The sequence below is a fragment of the Saccostrea echinata genome, unplaced genomic scaffold (genome assembly GCF_033153115.1).
Source record: "Saccostrea echinata isolate AGI-Se365-2 ecotype Australia unplaced genomic scaffold, CSIRO_AGI_Sech_v1 ptg000075l, whole genome shotgun sequence".
NCBI classification, from domain to species: domain Eukaryota; kingdom Metazoa; phylum Mollusca; class Bivalvia; order Ostreida; family Ostreidae; genus Saccostrea; species Saccostrea echinata.
This window is the reverse complement of record NW_026889824.1, coordinates 493194-516479: the sequence shown is the minus strand read 5'-3', so window position 1 is coordinate 516479 and position 23286 is coordinate 493194. Positions and strand designations below refer to the sequence as shown.

Below are 23286 nucleotides of genomic sequence, written 5' to 3'. Positions count from 1 at the left end.
TTTTTCTTTAATAAATATTTTTGAAATACATATGAGTCTATACTTAAGTGATTTACTCAAGTTATTTTAAGTTGTATCCAAACCTATTAACAATTTTGTAAAAAAAAAAAAAAAAAAAAAAAAAACCTTTTGCAGGTGTTTGTTCATAGGTATGTTTTGGGAAGCATACAGAGTAGTATTTACCGCAGTATATTTAATTTCCCCCTGAATCTAAATCAGTTGTCAGTACGGCTGATAGTCAAAATGTTGAACAGTTATAAAATTGATTAATGTGTAACGGTGTTGTCTTTACTACGTAAAAGCCTTGCTTAAGGTATTCAATGTATAACGACCATATTTTTTACCTAATAAACAAATGGTCTGATATTTTTAATCATGGTAGCATTTTGAAGGTCTTATCAAATAAAAATACTCCACCAAAGGAATTTACAAAATTTTGATAATTGTCCAATTAATTGGGCCTTGAATTTTAAAATTCATTCAAATCTCTTGGTGAAAATATGCATAAACTCTCTTTTTATTAAAATCCTAAATAAAATTAAACATTAACCACAGATATTTTGACAAAATTAAAATTTTCTTCTTTTCATCAAGGGCAGATAACTCTTCAAAAATGTTAAGGTGCAAAATGGTTGGCTTCTTGTATGTTAACAGTCAAGTGAATTTGGTTCATTTCGCTTTCATCTTTATTTAGCAATAGTTATACATATTTAACTAGTTTAAAATGATTCAAAATTGTTCAATATCCTTTCATTATACATTGAATACCTTAAAGATAATAAGACTGAGTGATATGCACTGGAGAAATCTAACAATACATGTCTTATAGGTAATTATGTCGCACCTCTAGTGGATGGCAGAATTAAATGTTAGTTATATATGTTCATTTACCAATTAAACTTTGAAAAACAACATATTAGTGATTGATCCGTACAACCGCATAATTAGGAAGACAGTCTACATCTCCGCTTTATCAATTACTGCTTTCACATTTGCAAGGAAACACAGATAAAGTTAATGAAACTAATCACAGGTATCAGTAATATTTCAATTTATCCTTATCATTTTTTGAAGAATTATTCACTGTATGTTGAATTTGCGGTATTTTTATTTCCACGAATATAGGGAATATTATCGCCGCGAGTTAATTTCCTGCTGTACAGTATTTAATGAATATTTAACAGGTAGGTATCGAGCTATGTTTATTTGTTATTTAGGGAGCACGTCTATGTCTGCAATATAGATTCAAGATTACATTGCAGGGACATCAACGTAAAATTGGAAGAAGCTATAGCTATTGTGATCATTCTTTATGTGGCTGTGTGTTTTTCATTCCCAAGATTATAGAGTCAGGAAAAATCCCAAAGGGAGATATCCTCGTTTACTATAGCTGTGCAATACACTCACTGATTGGTTAATTGATATCGATAAACTCCAAATCACATCTCAAGAAAAGAATCCAAACTTTCAATAGCACAATAGTACAAGGATTTGTGAGAATTGTAGAAATACTATGCACAGTAAGTATTGCAGGTTATACTAATTTCAGGTCCCTACTATAAATACAGAACCTATCTTGACATGGTGAACACTTCCAATGTGGCCAACATTCCATCCATACAACCTGTGTTACATAGGATGAAAGATCTACCTCTTATAGCAATCACATACCTTGTCTTTTCAAATTTTTTCAGTATAAAGGTAAGTTATATCAGTTTCAGCATAAAGTACTTATTGATCTATCTGTCTGTCCATCCATCCTAAATTGATTGATCTATGGAGTAGGAATGAGTATCAATGTACAAGAATCATATATCATGATATTTTGAACTATTTATCATGATATGTAATAGTACATATAATTTTTCATTCATGAAAAGTTCTTACTAGTTTTCACTGTATTGTATTGCCAAGTATAAATGTATTCTTCAGTCTACAAAAGTTGCCTGGTTGGTGCTGTGGTTAAAGTGTTTGGCTCTAGAGTCGATTATTTTTTTTGACACCTCACATTTATTGTCCATCATCACAGTGCAGCATCTTCAGCATCTTTTCATGTCTTTGCATATCATGATCAGCTTGTGAAGAGTTTTTGAACACTTTGATTCTTTGCATCATTATATTATTTTTAGCTCACCTCAATGAAGTTAGGGGAGCTTATGTAATTCCGTCGGTGTCGGTGTGCCAGGTTAAAGTTTTTGGAGCAGGTTTTCTTTTCAAGTACTTCTATGCCCTATCTTAACTAGAGATGCATGGAGGATGCTTCTGGTGTGTTTCATTGTACCAGTCAAGGTTTCAGATGCTGCAATTTCAGCTAAAGAATGACCAGGTTAATGTTTTTGGAGCAGGTTAAAGATTTTGGAGCAAATCTCATTTCCAAGGAACTATAAGTCCTATATTGACCAAACTTGCATGGATGATACATTTAAGGATGCACACTTCTGAACTTGCTTCGATTGCTGGATCTGACTTACATTTTCTGGATGAGTGACCAAGTTAAAGTTTTTGGAGCAGATCTCATTTCCAAGTAACTATAAGCCCTATGTTGGCCAAACTTGCATGGATGATACATCTAAGGATGCACACTACTGGACTTGCTTAAGATACTAGATCTGACCTATATTTTCTGGATGAGTGACCAGGTTAAAGTTTTTTCCAAGTAGCTATAAGGCCTATCTGAACTAAACTTGCATGGATATGCATCAAGGGACAAACACTCTCAAACTTGCTTCAGATGCTGGATTTGACTTGCATTTTATGGATGAGTGACTAGTTTAAAGTTTTTAGATAAGTCCATTCCCAAGTAACTGCAAGCCCTATCAGACCAAAATTGCGTAAATGTTGCATCAAGGGATGCACATTACTAGATTATTAGTTAAGTGTGGGACTTTGCCTTACTTAAAGACAACATTCGTTGAGGTGAGCTCTGTAATCTCTGATTAGCTATGTTTATTGTATATATTTTATTGTCCTCTGCTTTCGCTAAAGGGAAGAAACATTAAATCTCAATCATCTGGCAGCTCTTACCAGAGGAATCTGTGAGGTTAAATGTGCATATTTTCCAGTATTCTGGGGTTATTTTTGTATTGTGGGATTAATTCCGCAGGTTTTATTTATGCTTGATGTGACTGCGCAAGGTTAAAAAAAAAATATAGGCTTAACCCTGTAAGGATTTTCAGACATGTGATGGACTTGTCTGTAGTAGGTGTAGACATGAGAAACCCCATACTAAAATTAACCCCACTGAGTAATAAAATTATGAACATAAAACTGTAGTATGAAAGAATGCACAGAAAATTGTGTGGACATATGCAACCCACAATAGACTGAGCTACCAAAAGTAACCCTGTTCTGTTATCTTTTGCATAACATATCTCTCTTCTCTATGTCTGTCCATCTGTCAGTTCGCTTCTGTCAGTCTGTCACAAAAATTTTAACTTTGGTCATACATTTTGAATGAGAAAAGATAGGGATTTCACATGTATATTTTCTGTGACAAGATTTTTCCAAATATTCTATGATTTTTTACCATGACCTTGACCTTGATGTTTGACCTACTTTTCAAAAATGGTAGCATTACTTTTATCTTGGTCATAACTTTTGATTGAGAAGAGATTGGGATTCCATATTTGACATGTACATTACCTGTGACAACACCTTTCCAAATGTACTATGATTTTTGACCCTGTGACCTTGACCTTGAAGTTTGGCCTAATTTTCAAATATTTAATTGACATTGGTGATAACTTTTGAATGACAGAAGTAGAGTTTCATTTTTAGCTCACCTGAGACGAAGGCTCAAGTGAGCTTTTCTGATCACATTTTGTCTGTAGTCCATCTGTCCGTCTGTCTGTCCGTCCGTCCGTCTGTAAACTTTTCACATTTTCGACTTCTTCTCAAGAACCACTGGGCCAATTTCAACCAAACTTGCCACAAAGTATCCTTGGGTGAAGGGGATTCAAGTTTGTTCAAATGAAGGGCCATGCCCTCTTTCAAGGGGAGATAATATAGAATTAGTGAAAAATTAGAAGCATCTTTTAAAAATCTTCTTCTCAAGAACCACAAAGCCAGGGAAGATGAAACTCATGTGGAAGCATCCTCAGGTAGTGTAGATTCAAGTTTGTTCAAATCATGACCCCCGGGGGTAGGGCGGGGCCACAGTGGAGGATCAAAGTTTTACATAGAAATATATAGGAAAAATCTTTAAAAATCTTCTTCTTAATAACAGCAAAGCCCTAATTGGTCATATTTATATGAAAGCATCCTGAGGTAGTGTAGATTCAAGTTTGTTGAAATCATGACCCCCCGGGGGTAGGGCGGGGCCACAATGGAGGATCAAAGTTTTACATAGAAATATATAGGAAAAATCTTTAAAAATCTTCTTCTCAGGAACAGCAAAGCCCTGATTGATCATATTTATGTGGAAGTATCCTCAGGTAGTGTAGATTTAAATTTGTTCAAATCATGACCCCTGGGGGTAGGGCGGGGCCACAGTGGAGGATCAAAGTTTTACATAGAAATATATAGGAAAAACCTTTAAAAATCTTCTTCTCAAGAACAGCAAAGCCATGATGAGTCATATTTATATGGAAGCAACCTCAGGTAGTGTAGATTCAAGTTTGTTCAAATCATGACCCCTGGGGGTAGGGCGGGGCCACAATAGAGGATCAAAGTTTTACATAGAAATATATAGGAAAAATCTTTAAAAATCTTCTTCTCAATAACAGCAAAGCCCTGATTGATCATATTTATATGAAAGCATCCTCAGGTAGTGTAGATTCAAGTTTGTTGAAATCATGACCCCCCGGGGGTAGGGCGGGGCCACAATGGAAGATCAAAGTTTTACATAGAAATATATAGGAAAAATCTTTAAATATCTTCTTCTCAGGAACAGCAAAGCCCTGATTGATCATATTTATGTGGAAGTATCCTCAGGTAGTGTAGATTCAAGTATGTTCAAATCATGACCCACTGGGGTAGGGCGGGGCCACAGTGGAGGATCAAAGTTTTACATAGAAATATATAGGAAAAACCTTTAAAAATCTTCTACTCAAGAACAGCAAAGCCATGATGAGTCATATTTATATGGAAGCAACCTCAGGTAGTGTAGATTCAAGTTTGTTCAAATCATGACCCCCGGGGGTAGGGCGGGGCCACAATGGAGGATCAAAGTTTTACATAGAAATATATAGGAAAAACCTTTAAAAATCTTCTTCTCAATAACAGTAAAGCCCTAATTGGTCATATTTATATTGCAGCATCCTCAGGTAGTGTAGATTCAAATTTGTCCAAATCATGACCCCTGGGGGTAGGGCGGGGCCACAATAGAGGATCAAAGTTTTACATAGAAATATATAGGAAAAATCTTTAAAAATCTTCTTCTCAATAACAGCAAAGCCCTAATTGGTCATATTTATATGAAAGCATCCTGAGGTAGTGTAGATTCAAGTTTGTTGAAATCATGACCCCCCGGGGGTAGGGCGGGGCCACAATAGAGGATCAAAGTTTTACATAGAAATATATAGGAAAAATCTTTAAATATCTTCTTCTCAGGAACAGCAAAGCCCTGATTGATCATATTTATGTGGAAGTATCCTCAGGTAGTGTAGATTCAAGTTTGTTCAAATCATGACCCACTGGGGTAGGGTGGGGCCACAATGGAGGATAAAAGTCTGAAATAGAAATATATAGGAAGATATGTTCTGATGAAGAACTGCAAAGCCATGATTAGTCATTTTGATATGGAAGCATCCTCAGGTAGTGTAGATTCAAGTTTGTTAAAATGATGACCCCAGGGGATAGGGATGGGCCATAATGGGGATCGAAAATTTTACATAGGAACATATAGGCAAATATCTTCTTCTCAAGAACTGAAAATCATGTTTAGTCATTTTGATATGGAAGCATCCTCATGTAATGTAAATTAAATTTTGTTCAAATGATGACCCCCGAGGGTAGGGTGGGGCCCAATAAGGGGATCGAAAGTTTTACATAGGAACATATAGAAAAAATTTCTTCTCAAGAACAGAAAAGCTATGTTTAGTCATATTGATATGGAAGCATCCTCAGGTAGTGTAGATTCAAGTTTGTTCAAATGATGACCCCTGAGATAGGGAGGAGCCACAATGGGGGATCAAATTTTTACAGAGGAATATATGGGAATTTTTTTTTTAAATCTTCTCAAGTACAACAAAGCCATTTGTTAAAACAAATTATATATTGACATGGAAGCATCATCAGGTAGTTTAAAATTCAAGCCCCCCCCCCCCCCCCCCCCCCCCCCCGTTATCTTTTCAATACTGAACTGATTTGTGCTTTTGCCTTGCCAATGTGCTCAGGTGAGCGATGTGGCCCATGGGCCTCTTGTTAGGTCATCTGGGTCACTCAAATGATTTATTGCTTGCTTTTTTTTTTAATCCATCATCATGCATCATTCATTGTCCGTTGTCAGGTGTCTGTTAACATTTGAATAATTTCAGCTTTCTGTCTGGAACTGCCAAACCAGTTTCAACCAATTTTGCTTAAAGCATCTATGAGTAAAGGGGAATAAAATTTTTAACTTTCATGGTCTCTGCCCCCCTGGGGTCTAAGGGGTGGGGCTTAAGCCATCAAAATTAGTACAATCTTCAAAATTCTTCTTGTGTTGATTATTTAGTGAAATACATTCTTTCTTTGAAAATCTTATTCTCTGCTCCTGGGTATTCAGCTAAAAAACTAAGTGCAAAGTTATGATAAGCAAGGGTCCAAAATCTTGAATTTCTTGGCCCCTGGGTCAAGGGTTCTAATGTAAAATTGGTGTTCTATGGATTATATAGTAAAATGTATTAATTCTTTGAAAAACTTTTCTGCCCTTGAGTACTGTATTTAGCATATAAACTAAATGCATGGTTATGATGAGCAAGGGTGCCTCATCCAAAATTGTGAATTTCTTGGCCCCATGGTCAAGGTTTCAGGTGTTAGGAAGGGGCTCTATTGATTATACAGTGAAAATAGTTTAACAGTACATAGATCCTGATCATCCTCTCTCTCCTGGGCAACATAGTTTCATCTGTCAGTTTATTTTAAACTTCTATGGATTCTTCACAGTGTTGTATTATACTCGGGTAACCGTCAAAGCCTTTGGGCCTCATGTTGACAAGTGCAATACCTGTGATAAGAAGTTTCCAAACATGTTTTGATATTTGACCCTGTGACCTTGACCTTCAAGTTTTACTAATTTTCAAAAATATCATAACTGATGCTAACTTTTGAAGGAGAGAAGATGGGGCATTTAGATTTGACATGTGCATAACCTGCGACAAGATGTTTTCAAATGTACTATGATTTTCAACCCCCATAACCCTAAAAGTTTGACCTAATTTTCAAAATATTTTAACATAATTGCTGATAACTTTTGAAAGAGAGAAGATAGGGAATTAATATTTATCATATGCATTACCTGTTTCAATAACTTTCCAAATGTACTCTGGTTCTTGAGATCGTATCCTTGACCTTTAAGTTTAACTTACATTCTTTATTATATTTTTTTTTCTTTTTTTTTTTTTTTTTTTTTACATTTGTAAGTATTTTTGAATAAGAGAAGATAGGGCTTTCGTATTTTACTAGTACATTACCTATGTCAACACCTTTCAGAAAGGTATAATAGTTTTAAAGTATCATTTTTGACTTCTTAACCTTGAACTCGAAGTTTGAAGGACACACATGCAAGACAGTTACAACAATCCATAAATAATTGCATCCTAACCACTAAGACACTGAAAGCAGGGAACCACAATTCTTTGAATTTGCTTGTTATTATTATAGGAGAGTACAAAACCTGCAGCTTGCAATGATTTGATAAACAAAAACATCACTCTCGTAATTATAATAGTACCCAAATTGCCTGAAAACATATAAACTTTTCAGATATTCAGTTTATGCATTATATACATTATATCAATGAACACTTTTATATTTCAGTATGCAACATCAAGTGAATTCTATGAGAATCCATTTTGGTATCGATTGTTGTTTATGATGCCAATGTTTATCATTTTCCGCACTCGTTTATACATGGCATGGATTCTGTCAGAGTGCATGTGCATGGCCATTGGGCTAGGAGCATATCCAAAAGCAAGTAAACCAAAATGTGGGGAGGGACCCACAGATCTGGAGGAGTTCCACAACAGGTCTGTACGCTAAGTCATCGTTATTTGTAAAGTTGATATCAGTGGTAACTGATATGTACATGTAAATCCATTGATAGGTAATAAGACAGTTGTGGTCAGTTTAAAGTTTGCTTATATTGATAAAGTAGATGTAATTCATACTTTTGAAATTTTTAGTAATTATCCATCAATCTCAGAAATAACAGTTTAAAGACAGTTGATACGTTCATCCTTTTTTTTCACACATGATAAATCAAAGAAAAGGATGACTGCACTTAATGCCTGTTTTTGGGTCTTTTTCGGTTGCTTCTGTTGCTTTTATATCTAAACCTTATTTTACTTTTGTATGTTTATGAAAGAATCCTGTCAATTTGGAGCCAAATTTAAATCTTAAAATGATTTTAGACTGTGATACAATAAAATGGTTTTTGTCCTTACTGCTTTCCAATAATAGTGAATTTACACTTACCTGCCCTTGATTGAACATTACATATGCATAAGAGGTGGAGCTAACATTGTAAGAATGGGTCTAAAATTAGACTTGATAAATAACAATGACATGTTTGGAAAAAAGAACGTGATCACTCCTGACAAAGGTTTCAAAACAAAATTAACAATATGAGCACGTCAATGTAATTAAAGCAGGTTTTATATCAATGTCAGATGACTTAACATGTTCGAACACAATGTCCTAGTTAGCACAAAACATGCTTTCTTACAAGTCACGCGACAGAATTTAGTATTCACAAAGTTACCTGAGGTAAGAAATCACGTGGTGAATTATAATATTCAACATGTCACAACCCTTGGTTACAACACAGAGAGCGAATGTAAGAAGAAGCAGTTTTTTCTCTTTTTAACCATGAGCGCATGTTTGTCTATTAATCTCCTTTTGACACATTATTATTTATGCAAATATACAACTACTGTTAAATGTAGAACAATAGACAAACATGTGCTTACTATGTATAAAGTCAGTAAAAAAGTGGGCGTCCTCATTATCGTACAGAGATTAAGAAATTGTGATGATCCCTGTCTTTGAAAACAGATTCGAACTTCGTAAATACACACTTTTATTAAATGTAATTACATAAAGTTGTAGATTGGATGTTGACCATTCTTGGAATGAAAAGAAAAATGCTTGTTTTTAAAGTTTATTTTGTTGCAAATTTCATATGTCCTTAAGTGCAGTCATCCTTTATATTACAGAGACCAAAAATAATGAAGCTAATGCATATCATATAATGCCTATCATATTTAGTAGGGATATACAAGGATTGTCCGGTCAAATTGTGGATGGACAAGTAGTCAAGAGTGCTGTGAAAAATTTTCCCTTCTCACAAGTACATTTTTCTCATCAATATACATAGCAAAATTCAAAGAATAATAGGCTCAAATCAGCAAATTATGGGATTTTATGTTATATGTGGTATCCCCATACAGCACATGGATGATAACGTCAAAATTTCTAAGGCAAATTGATGTTTCATCTTTGCTTTAAAAAGTTGGATAAGCCCCATTTAAATTCTGAAAAGTTTATTGACACACATGCTCTAGTTCCCATTTCTCCAAAAACAGTCAAAGTGCCGATCTTGACATACATGGGCCCTAATGAAAACTTGTATTAGTAAGTTATGGAAGGGACTCACACTGAACTAAATAGGAAGTATTTTCTTCAACAGTCTGCAATAATAGCATCCTTCATTTTTACCAATAGCTAATTGTCTATGTTTTGATCTACTGGGGTACTTAAACAAAAAACTTCTGCTTAAAAATGCCCATTGGACTTGTATTCTAATATATTAGTGATGTTTTTAAATTTTGTTATCTTTTGTAATGATTTAAAGTCTCTTGAGGCATCATTACTCAATTAACATATAACTGAACTGCTCTCCGGTGGACCGTAACATCATCAAACATTGCCATTTTTAGCTCACCTGAGCTGAAAGCTCAAGTGAGCCATTCTGATCACCCGTTGTCCGTCGTCCGTCGGTCCGTCTGTCCATCCGTCTGGCTGTCCGTCCGTCTGTAAACTTTACACATTTTCAACTTCTTCTCAAGAACCACTGGGCCAATTTTAACCAAACTTGGTACAAAGCATCCTTGGGTGAAGGGGAGTTTAAATTGTTAAAATGAAGGGCCAAGCCCCCTTTAAAGGGGAGATAATCAAGAAAAGACAAAAATTGGGTGGGGTCATTAAAAAATCTTCTTCTCAAGAACCACTGGGCCAGAGAGGCTGAAACTTATGTGGAAGCATCCTGGGGAAGTGTAGATTCTAAATTGTTCAAATCATGAACCCCGGGGGTAGGGCGTGGCCACAATAATGAATCCAAGTTTTACATTGAAATATGTAGAAAAAATCTTTAAAAATCTTCTTCTCAAGAACCACTGGGCCAGAAAAGCTGAAACTTATGTAGAAACATCCTGGGGTAGTGTAGATTCTAAATTGTTCATATCATGACCCCCGGGGGTAGGGCGGGGCCACAATAGGGAATCCAAGTTTTACATTGAAATATGTAGAAAAAATCTTTAAAAATCTTCTTCTCAAGAACCACTGGGCCAGAAAGGCTGAAACTTATGTGGAAGCATCCTGGGGAAGTGTAGATTCTAAATTGTTCAAATCATGACCCCCGGGGGTAGGGCGGGGCCACAATAATGAATCCAAGTTTTACATTGAAATATGTAGAAAAAATCTTTAAAAATCTTCTTCTCAAGAACCACTGGGCCAGAAAAGCTGAAACTTATGTAGAAACATCCTGGGGTAGTGTAGATTCTAAATTGTTCAAATCATGACCCCCGGGGGTAGGGCGGGGCCACAGTAGGGAATCCAAGTTTTACATTGAAATATGTACAAGTAGTAAAAATCTTCTTCTAAAGAACCCCTGGGCTAGAAAAGCTGAAACTTATGTGGAAGCATTCTTGGGTAATGTAGATTCTAAATGTTCAAATCATGACCCCTGGGGGTAGGGCGGGGCCACAATAAGTACTACAAGGGGGGGGGGGGGGGAATCAGTTGAAAAACAGCAAGGCCAAAATTACTCAGGTGAGCGTTGTGGTCCATGGGCCTCTTGTTCATGTGTTGCTTTTACCTCTTTCCCAATTGAAAGTCTTGGAAAAAAGCAACTTCCTTGAAATTTTCCAAATGATGACATAATAGATAATGAATAAAGAATATGAGTATTTTTACCCGAACTATATCTATTTAATACATTTATTTTGAAATAATTCTTGCATATTCCCTGATAAAACCTGATTTTTTGCCCACCTGAGCCGAAGGCTCAAGTGAGCTTCTCTGATCAAAATTTTTCCATTGTTTGTCGTTGTCGCTGTTGGCATTGTCATTAATTTTCACATTTTCATCTTCTTCTCAAGAACCACTGGGCCAATTTCGACCAAACTTGCCACAAAGTATCCTTGGGTAAAGGGGATGATAACGTCAAAATGTCTAAGGCAACTTGATGTTTCATGCACTTACACATAATTTGGCGAGAATTTATCATCTTTATACAATTTTTTAGATTTCAATTTTAAAGAAACTTTTCAAGATATTCTAATCTAACTTCATACAGTAATACAAATTTTCATGTTGCACTACTAATATACACTTGGCAGGGCATTTATATCCTATGGACATATTTCTAGTTTTATTTTTATTTTTTGACCATCCAATGCATATTTTTGAACAGAAAATCGTAAAAAAAATTTTGGCCTTGTAGAGTTATAGAGTTCTCACCAAACTGTAAATATTTTGTCACATGAGGCCAGAGTTCCATTTCTAATTGGAGTTTAAGTATTCAAAGCCTGAGAAACTTATGATACATAAGTGACTATCAGGGCCCATGGGCCTCTTGTTGATCATACAAGACAGTAGAGCTGCATGCTTGAATTATGTTGACAGGATTAAATAGAGATCCTTTCATGATTTTCTTGAAACTTGGAACAGGCATAGAAAAGAAAGAAAAAGTTACACAATTCTATGAATGTACAAAAGAAAAAAAGTTACTTGTCCAATTGCAATTTTTGGCTCACCTCAACGAAGTCGAGATGAGCTTATGCTATACTGTCGGCGTTAGCGTCGGCGTCCCAGTTAAAGTTTTAGGAGCAAGTCCCAATCTCAAGTAACTATAAGCCCTACCTGAACCAAACTTGCATGGATGATGCATCTAGGGATGGACACTACCACACTTGCTTCGGATGCTGGATCTGACCTAGATTTTCCAGATGAGTGACCAGGTTAAAGTTTTTGGAGCAGGTCCATTCCCAAGGAATTATAAGCCCTACCTGGACCAAACTTGCATGGATGACGTATGTAGGGATGGACACTACCACACTTGCTTCGGATGCTGGACCTGACCTAGATTTTCCAGGTGAGTGACCAGAATAAAGTTTTTGGAGCAGGTCCATTCCCAAGTAATTATAAGCCTTACCTGGATCAAACTTGCATGGAGGATGCATATAGGGCTGGACACTACCACACTTGTTTCGGATGCTGGATATGACCTAGATTTTCCAGATGAGTCACTAGGTTAAAGTTTTTGGAGCAGATCCATTCCCAAGGAACTATTAGCCCTACCTAGACCAAACTTGCATGGATAATACATCTAGGGATAGACACTACCATATTTGCTTCAGATACTGGATCTGACCTAGATTTTCCAGATGAGTCACTAGGTTAAAGTTTTTAGAGCAGGTACCCAATTATAAGCCCTAAATGGACCAAACCTGTATGGATGATGCATCAAAGGAAGAACACTACCATACTTGCTTCAGATGCTGGATCTGACCTACATTTTTCAGATGAGTGACTAGGTCAAAGGTTTGGGAGCAGGTCTATTCCCAAGTGATTATTTAAGCCTTACCTTGACCAAACTTGCATGGATGATGCATCTAGGGATAAACACTACCACACTTGCTTCAGATGCTGGATCTGACCTAGATTTTTGGAGCAGGTCCATTCCCAAGTAATTATAAGCCTTACCTTGACCAAACTTGCATGGATGATGCATCTGGGGATGGACACTACCATACTTGTTTCGGAAGCTGGATCTGACCTAGATTTTCCAGATGAGTGACCAGGTCGAAGTTTTTGGAGCAGGTCCATTCCCAAGGAGCTGTAAGCCCTACCTGGACCAGACTTGCATGGATGATGCATCTTGGGATGTACACTAACTAACCTGCTTCGGATTCTGGATCTGACCTAGATTTTCCATGAGTGAATTTTAGCCATATTTTAACCAAATTAGCATGGATGATGATGTATCTAGAGATGGACACTTCCAGATTTGCTTTTGATTCTGAATTTAATATTGATGGATATTAATCTTGGGATGTACACTAACTAGGAAAAAAATATGATGTGAGATTTGCCTTACTTATAGATAACATTCGTTGAGTTGAGCTTAGTAATCTTTGATTACCTATGTTTTTCTTGCAGAAATCAAACCAGTTTATCAGAGTCTTCTTTCTTTTCTTCCAGCACTCTATCTAAGGACCCCATAAAATATGACTATGAAACAATACATAACTTGTCCATTTATGGATGTGAATTGGGACGAACAACAAAAGTGGGCCTCCGAAGTTGGAATATGACTGTACAGTACTGGTTAGCTGCTTATTGTCACCGCAGGATCCCAAACTCACTCAAAGCTTATCGGTAATAGTCATTAAAATTACAGCATGAATACAATAATTGACACCACAACCATGTTCTCAGATTTTTGGTACTGTTGTAATAAAAATCTTGAGTTTAAGTAAGAAATTAAAATTTTTCAGAGAAGAAGCCAGTCTCCTAGTACTAGTAGGGTATATAAACATTCTATGATTTCTGACATCTTGACCATGAAGTTTGACCTACTTTTCAAGAATTTTAACAAACTTAAACTTAGGTCATAACTTTTGAATAAGAAAAGAAAGGGCTTTCATTTTTCTCATGTACATTACCTGTGACCTTTCCAAACATGCTATGATTATTTTACCCAATGACCTTGAAGTTTGACCTAATTTTCAAAAATTTTAACATTGGTGATTACTTTGAATGAACTTTAAATATTATTCAAAGACCAAGAGAGGTCATTGGGAATGAGATGGGTTTACTAATAGTGCTCAAGCACTATTGTTTTATTTGTTTACATGTTGATAGCAGAACAGGCAAGTAAATATATCTACAATATATAAGATTTGTCATGGAGTACTAGTTTAAGACTACTTATTTTGTTGATCCTTGTTCATGCTTTTGCTCTTGTGCAACATAGCTTTATCTGTCAGTTTATTTCATTTTAAGCTCACCTCTACAAAGTTGAGATGAGCTTATGCTATACCCCTGGCATTGGCATTAGCATCGGCGTCCTGGTTACAGTTTTAGGAACAGGTACATTTTCAAGTAACTATAAACCCTACTTGAATGATGCATCTAGGGATGGACACTACCAGACTTGCTTCAAATGCTGGATCTAACCTACATTTTCCACCTGAGTGACCAGGTTAAAGTTTTGGAAGCAGGTCCATTCCCAAGTAACTACAGTACCGACCGGACACAACGTAACACCAGAGCGAACCCTAAGCGCACCCCGAGTTCGCTCGGGGTCCGCTGCGGGTCCGCTTTCAGAAAATTTGGGACCGCTCTGGGTGCGCTTTGGGTTTGCTCTGCGTTCGTTCGGGGTCAGCTCTGGGTCCGCTAGAGCGAACCCGGCGTTTGCTTTCCGGGTTCGCTTTACGCACTCATGCGTGAAGCAGACCCCGCTTTAATCTTGCCGCCAGTAAGCCCTGCCCCTTGTATATTCCAAATACAGTAGTGAAATCGATCGTTACTGCTTTTATGGTGATCGAAACATGTACATGTAAGTGACAATATGAAGAATGTTGATAAATTTTTAAGAATTTCACCGTACATTCGACGTACAATTATCACTTTTATTTTTCTTAACTTACATGCTAAGTATATCTCGAAAGAAAAAGAAGAAAAGGTGTTTAATTTATTTTCGATATATCGGATGGAGTGAAATTGATAAGAGTATCTTAATAAAAAAAAGCTTTCAAATTCATTTGTTTACATTATTCAAGCATTTTTAAATAAGTTGGACCTTCCAATTGTAATTGCAATTGCTAAATCGTAATTTAAATGTTTGAAAGACAAACAACTGAATTATGATCTTATCTATGAAATAGCTGAGACGTACTGTACACGTAAAATGCTAAGTTTTCATATTTACATTTAAGCTAGGTTGTCGTAAATTACATGTATATGTAGGTCGTGATAATCACTAAAAATTCTCATACAGTGTAACTTAGTTTCGTTTTACAGATCATTTATAATTTACTTCCATGCTATAAATCACTGTTTTATAAGGCAAGTTTAATTATAAAAAAAAACAACAACAATCAAAAAACCAAAACAAACAAACAAAAACTAACTTATCCACTGATAAGAATATATTATTTTTTTTAAAGTTGTTTTCAAATACATGTAAATGATCATTTGAATAGTTTGTGTTCCTTACTGGTTCATGATCCCCCCCCCCCCCCACACTATGTACATACTGGAGCAGCATGTTAACAAACAAAATTCTAAATGTTAAAAATAAATAAAAACAAGGGCCGGTTGTAGCAATTTTAATTTCAAATAATATAGTGTTTTCTCTCTCTCTCTCTCTCTCTCTCTCTCTCTCAGAAAGCTATTTTACTGATTTTCAGCATTCAGGTGGCAGCAAATTACATGAACAATTATTGTACTCTTCATGCAACGTATCAAAGAACTATGACGTTTCCAAATTCAAAAATAAAAAAAATAAGAATAATAATTGAATTTCTTTTTGATAACGTGCCCAGACGAGGTACATGTAACTTAAGGGGCATCGAATGTAGGGGGAGTATAAACTCAGGTGTACCATGATCATGGAGACAGTATACATCCAGCTAGAAAGTGTCAATTAAAAAAACCCACCGCAATTGCTCTTAGCACCCGCAGTATCTTCAAAACAGGTGGATGATTACCGACACGTGATGACCTTGGCTTCACTTTGAAACTATAATTATTAAAGTGTTAAAATTAAATAATTATGAATAATAATAATATGACAATTACAAAGTTCAAAAACAGGTACCTATGTAATGATAAAAAATATATGTACGTTTTCGTATAAAGGTATCTTTACAAGTTCAATTTACTAATGTTGGAATATTACGTTATGCACAAGTACAAAACGTACCCGTCTAGTATTTTTTTTATATCCATATAAAGTATTTCGAAAATTACATGTAGTACATGTAAGAGGTTCGTGAACATGTAAATCTGTATAATTATATATATTGACGCGAAGGAAAGTGATAAGCATTTTTGCGTGTTTTCTTTTTTTTTTTTTGACTGACTTGCAAGTAGTTACAAAAATTCAAAAACATACAATGTAAGGCCTACATGTAGGATAAATAGAATTGACAAAATAATCTTTCCCTATGAGATCATGAGATAATAAAATTCTATAATTTATCGAAGACCAGTTTTTTAAATTCTTTTTTCTTTAGTAACAATTGTTATAACCATTATTATCTTCTTTTTTCTATTATGAATTAAAGTACTTATTGTCTGATAAATTTACGCAATGTATATTTATATATTAATGGATTTTAAAAATATAAAGAAAATAAGTATGTAACTATACATGTAACATGCTACCTGGATGATAAAAATATATCATGTATTAATAGATTTTAAAAATAAAAAATAATGAAAATAGATGTGTAAATTTTGCGTGTTGTCTGGAGAATTAAAATATATAAATGTAAAACCATGTTTAAAAATCATATTAATAATATTTTTACATTATACATTAACACGCTTTATTTGCACAATGTTTAGATTACAAACTGGCATGTTGACTGGTTGATGCGCTGATGGTCAACGCATTTTATCACTTTTCCTGATTGACAGACCTGTTCAGCATGTTGATTGGTCGGCGCGCTGATGAGTTAATCGCTGATCCTGATTGACGGCTCTGTTACGCAACACCGAACACGCGTTCGCTTTCTGGGACCGCTACTGAATTTGGGGTTTGCTTTCTGCGTTCGCTCTGGGTCCACTCTGGGTTCGCTGCGGGTTCACTACGGGTGCGTTCCGGGTTCGCTCGGGGTCAGCACTAACGGACCCCAAGCGAACCCAGAGAGCGAACCCGGGGTGCGCTCTGGGTTCGCTTTCTGTTAGGTTGTGTCTGGTCGGTACTGTATATGCCCTACCTGGACCAAACTTGTATGGATGATGCGTCTAGGAATAGACATTACCAGACTTGCTTGGATGCTAAATCTGACCTTCATTTTCCAGATGAGTGATCAGGTCAAAGTTTTTGGAGTTGGTTCATTCCCAAGTAACTATAAGCCCTACCTGGACCAAGCTTGCATGGATGATGCATCTAAGGATGGACACTACCAGACTTGTTTTGGATGGATATCTGACCTTCATTTTCCAGCTGAGTGACCAGGGTTATGTTTTTGGAGTAGCTCTTTAATTATGTGGCCTATTATGATTAAACTTGTTTGAATGATGCATCTAGGGATGGACACTTCCAGACTTGCTTCGGATGTTGGAACTGATAGACATTTACTTGATTACTGAACAGGTATAAGTTTTTGGAGCAGGTCCATTTCCAAGTAACTGTAAGTCCTACTTAAACCAAACTTGCATGGATGTTGATTTCGGGATGCAAACTACTAGGAAAAAAAAAATGGGATGTGAGATTTGCCTTACTTATTAGATAGCATTTGTTGAGGTGAGCTTAGTAATCTTTGATTATCTATGTTAGTTATACTTCCATGGATCCTTTACATTGTTGTATTATACTCAGGTGACTGTAAAGGCCCTTGGGCCTCTTGTTTATGATGTACTGTACAGCTATATAACAATTCAGTGGCGCCGCGGTAATCCGGACGCCAATAATCCGGACACTTCACCTTCTGGACGATATTTTCTGGGAACCGATTTTTCCACGTTATTCTGTCTCATTAATCCGGAAATTCGCGTTCCGGATCCGGACTTTCAATTTCTACTACAAAACGTAATATTTCATTGAAAAATGACTCGTTTATGTGGACGGTAATTTTTCGAGGAACGACTTTTCACACCTTTCTTGCAGTAGTAATAATTCTTGTAAAAACATTGTCCGTGGAGTCAGTTTGAAGGCGGTTACCTGTGATCTCTAAACAATAGCGTCTATAATTAGTGTGTGTTTACCTCCGATAAAACACGTCTTTTATATCATAAAGCCCGAAGAATTTAGCTTATACTGTGCATTAATTAAATATAAATCCATTCAGAATAGAATAAATTGCTAACGGTATATAAATTTATGAGAATTTTGGAGAGTTGTAAATAAAATTTTAAACTGAATAATAAATCACGAGATTTCGTTGTGGTATTGAGTTGCGTAAGTTTATCAAAATACGATTTTCCAATTCTCAAAACGTACATTATTTGAAACGTTTTTTTTTTCTTTTCATAAGACAATTTATTATGATACATAATTGAAGAAAATATATTTCTATTTAATGCGCTAAGAAATACGTAACTGGTGTTAGTTATAAATGCTGATCACATTTTTTCAAGGTATATAACTTAGAGTTTATAGAAAAAGTATTGATAATCCTGAATATGGCTTGTATTTACGTTGAATGTTTGCAATACGTACACTGATTACAGTGTTTAGTTACTTACTTCCCTATGTAGTGAATTTACGTGGTTAGTCATTTGAACATTCTCAATGGTGATAATGAACAGTTCTACTTAACATGAGCTTGAATAAATAAAAAAAAATGTGCCGAAATAAAACAGTAGCAGATCAAAATTTGGTAAGCCCATGTAGCTATAGTCAAATAGAAGGCGAGTAAAGAAAGGAAGTCTCAACATAAAACTGCCTCTCCATTTTTCATTGTGTAAATTACATTTTATTTCTTTTTTTAAATATTAATTATTTCTTTTAAAACAATAAAAAATGAAATCAATAAGTCAAGGTAAAATAAAGGTGTTTTCTTTGCCTTCACATTTGATACCACTATGTTCATGCTTTGAGAGGGTACGTCTTTTAAGAAGTGATTCACTTATCCGGACGATTTATTTATCCGGACTATTTCGTTGGAGAAGGAGGTGTCCGGATTAATGAGGCGCCACTGTACATTTCTTTTGAAGGTGAAGGTCAAAGCAGAACTCTGTGTGAGACAAACACTTTTTGATTAAAAAATGGTCCTCTTATAAATATAGTCCTTTACAATTCCTTTCATCAAAGTGTCCCTTTCTTTACTAAAAGAAGGGCCTTTTGAGCTGCAATCTCAATGATATCTAGTTTTGTTTATTTTTAGTGTTGCAATAACAATGACAGTGAGTGCTTTTTGGCACGGGATTTACCCCGGGTATTACCTCAGCTTCCTGTTGGTACCAGTCATACTTCTGGCAGAGGACAAAATGAGAGCTGCATTCAGACATGGATCACAAACACAGATTGAGTGCTTTGATTGGGCTTGCTGGTTTTTCAAAATGCGTGGATTTGATTACATGTGTATGGGATTTTTACTTCTTCGTTTGGATTATACTTTGACTTACTGGAGATCTATTTACTTCATTGGTCATTGTGTAACAGTTCTTTTCTTGGTGACTGGAATATTGTGTAGGAAAAGAAGCAAAAGACAAAATAAGCTAGAATGAGAAAATAGAAAATAAACTCTTTTTTTTCATTTAATAAATGAAGTATTATCCTTTAATGTAGCATTTTATCATGCTTTCCTTATTTGTATTTTCATATACTAGTAGTTTCTGCCTGTGAAAATTCCTAGCTGTATCACTGAAATCAGAATATTCAACAATTAGATATTATTACAGAAAGCACAATATTTGGAATCTGTTTATTCAATATTGCTGATAATAATGAGTTCAGGGTAAAATAAGTAAGTATGTGTGTAATTTGTACCTTCAGCACTTTCCTGATAATAAAATGGTACCTGTATGTAAGAAAAAGCAATTGCAGTTTCCGCGTAGGATCCACATCTAAACATAAATGATAAAACTCCCAACATCTTTAGCTTGTTGTTTAGAATTTTAGATCTTATTACCAGCTTCAGAATTACAGAGCTAAAGATTGTCATTATAAACATTATTTGCATTTTATGTAAATTCAACCATGTTCAAAATACAGTCCTTTGACAGGATTGAAGTTATAAAAAGAATTCTCAGAGTTACTTAATCTAGAAAATGTACTTAAAAATAATTTTTCCCCCAAAGAATTGTTGGTCTAAAATTTATCAAACTTGGAATACACATGTACAAAAATAGTTGCACAGGAAAACATCTTTAAAATTCTTCTACAAGCAAATTATCATCAAATTTCATAAATTCAGGCATCACAAAGCAGTGTAAATTCAAGTTTGTTTTTCCCCCCACCTTTTGGCCCTAGGACATGGGCACAAAGTGAGCCTTTTTTATGCCCCTGTATCAAGGATTTGGAGGTATATAGTTTTTGCCCCGTCCATCCATCTGTTTGTCTGTTTGTCCGCAAAAATATTAACCTTGCCCATAACTTTTGATTGGTTGAAGCCATGACTTTCATATTTCACATGTATATTCCTTGTGACAAGACCTTTCTTGAGTACCATCATATTTGACCTTGACCTTGGAGTTTGACCCACATTTTCAAAATTTTATGAGACTTTAGTCTTGGTCATAACTTTTGAACAGTAAGTGCTTGGGCTTTCAAACTTCACGTGTGTATTCCATGTGGCAAGACCTTCCTTTAGATACCAACAACTTTGACCCTTTGACCTTGACCTTGGAGTTTGACCTACTTTTGAAAAAAAATTTAACCTTGGTCATAACATTTGAACAGTTGGTGCTAGGGCTTTCCTACTTCACATGTTTATTGCTTGTGACAAGACCTTTGTTTGGATACCACCAACTTTGACCTTTTGACCTTGACCTAGGAGTTTACCTACTTTTGAAAAACTTCAACCTTGGCCATAATTTTTGAACAGTTGGTGCTAGGGCTTTCATATTTAAATTAACATGTCTTTTCTTTGTAACAAGACCTTCCTTTGGATACCAACCACCTTGACCCTTTGACCCTGACCTAGGAGTTTTACCTATTTTTGAAAAACTTTAACCTTGGTCATAACTTTTGAATGATTGGTGCTTCGGCTTTCATATTTCATATGTGTATTTCTTGTGAGAAGGCCTTTCCTTGGGCACCATTAATTTTGACCATTTGACCATAACCTTGATGTTTGACTTACTTTTGAAAAACTTTAAGCTTTTCCATATCTATTCAATGGTTGTTGCTAGGGCTTTCATATTTCACAGGTATATTCCTCGAGGCAAGACCTTTTGGATACCAACATATTTGATTTGCATTTGAGAAAGTTTAACCTTTGCCATAAGTTGCCATATGGGGGCACCAGTGTTTCGCAAACACATCTTGTTTTTTGGTAGAAATGTTCAGGAAAAGAAATTGTTCTCAGCGAATACTTGGCTACAGAATGTCAAAGAAATTGGAAAGCATTCTCATGTTTTGTAGATTTAAAGGACAAATAAGGCATGTTGAAAGGCTGAATTTGGCTCTTATTGCCCCTCACTTTTGCAAAAGCAAGGGAACATTAAATTTCATTTGTCTGTCCATCTGTCAATGGGTCACAAAAACTTTAACCTTGGTCATAACTTTTGAATGAGAAGAGATGGGACTTTCATATTTGACATTTACATTACCTGTGACAAACCTTTCCAAATATACTATGATTTTTGGCACTGTGACCTTGACCTTGAAGTTTGACCTACTTTTCAAAAATTTTATCATTGCTAACTTTTGATTGAGAGAAGATTTGGCATGTGCAGTACCTGTTTCAAGACCTTTTTGATTGTATACTCTGGTTTTTGATATTTTTTCCCTGTGTACATTACTTTTGGCAAGACCTTTCGGGTTGTATTATGATATTTGACCTCTTGTCCTTGATCATGAAATTTGAAAAGCTATAATTTTTGCAATACCTTATTAATTCAATAATTTATACCTTTTTTGTATGATGCACAGACAAGGCAGGATACACAAACAAGACAGTTACAATATGTCATAAATAATGGAATCTCATCCATTAAGACACCAAAAGCAGGGGACCACAATTCTTTTAATTTGCTCATTGCACCTATAAATCAAAACTTGTCAGATGACACTTTCGTCAATAATATATATTTTTTCCCTAGAATTTGAAATTTAAGTATTGCTTCTTTAACAAGTTTCTTCACAAAAAATTGAGGTACCTTACCAGGCATTTGTGCAAGGTACAGTAGGGTGGTGTTTCCTATATAATCCTATTGGAAATCTCTTTAATTGTCAAAATTACAATTTTTGGTGTATTTATTTTTAAGACATTTGGTAAACAGTTTGGAAATCAAGAATTAAGAATAAATATGCATAGTTAGATCTTAGGGAACCTTTATACTTTAAAGGAAAAGTTTTTTTGGACACTGAGAAAATTATAAGTGTAAATGTGTAAAAATTGAGCTTATCTGTTACATTTTCAATGTAGGGTACTTTGCATTTACCCCCAGGAAAATGTTCCAAGATAATGAAATACTGAGTAAACTCATAAAACATACCTGCAGTATCAGAAACATTTTTAAAAAAACTCTGACCAGATGTCACGCAAGTCCATCCTGCATTGTCACCGTAATCAGAACTAAGTGTGAACTATAGCTTAATTTATGTTTGTTTAAAAATTTAATTTGATAGGTATAAACTGCGAAAGAGTGAGTGCGATGTGAAGAACAAAATTCTCCATTTTAAGATCTATGAAAGTCAAAAAAAGAAAAGAAAAGAAAATTATTTCTTTTCAAAGTGCGTTAATATCGACGATATTAACGCACTTTGAAGAAAAAGGTGCATGTCTTGGTCAATATTCTTGCAAATTTTAGCATGATAAATAATTATTTGAACCTGATTGGACAACTTTTTGCTGATGACGTCACTTCAGGATCTGAGATATACATGTAGACGTTTTAAAGATTTTTAGGGGTTGTCTTGTTCCCAAAGGTTCTCTTAAATGAAAAAAATAAAAGGGAAATGGGTCTTTTAGAAATAATGGGGGAATGATTGTTTAATAGCACAATTTCATTTCTTTTTTAATT

At 35.3% G+C, this 23286-nt stretch overlaps 1 protein-coding gene across 1 annotated transcript in view; it reads left to right on the top strand.

Annotated features, from left to right (window-relative positions):
- The window catches only part of LOC133176498 (lysophospholipid acyltransferase 7-like), a 63230-nt gene extending 43269 nt beyond the window's left edge, over positions 1–19961 (top strand). Inside the window, exons 4-7 of the mRNA XM_061311616.1 lie at positions 1550–1701; positions 7957–8165; positions 13621–13797; positions 19482–19961. Coding sequence (XP_061167600.1) covers positions 1550–1701; positions 7957–8165; positions 13621–13797; positions 19482–19824 — 881 coding nt within the window. The 3' untranslated portion in view covers positions 19825–19961. The remainder of the gene's footprint in view (positions 1–1549; positions 1702–7956; positions 8166–13620; positions 13798–19481) is intronic.
- The last annotated feature ends 3325 nt before the right edge of the window (positions 19962–23286 follow it).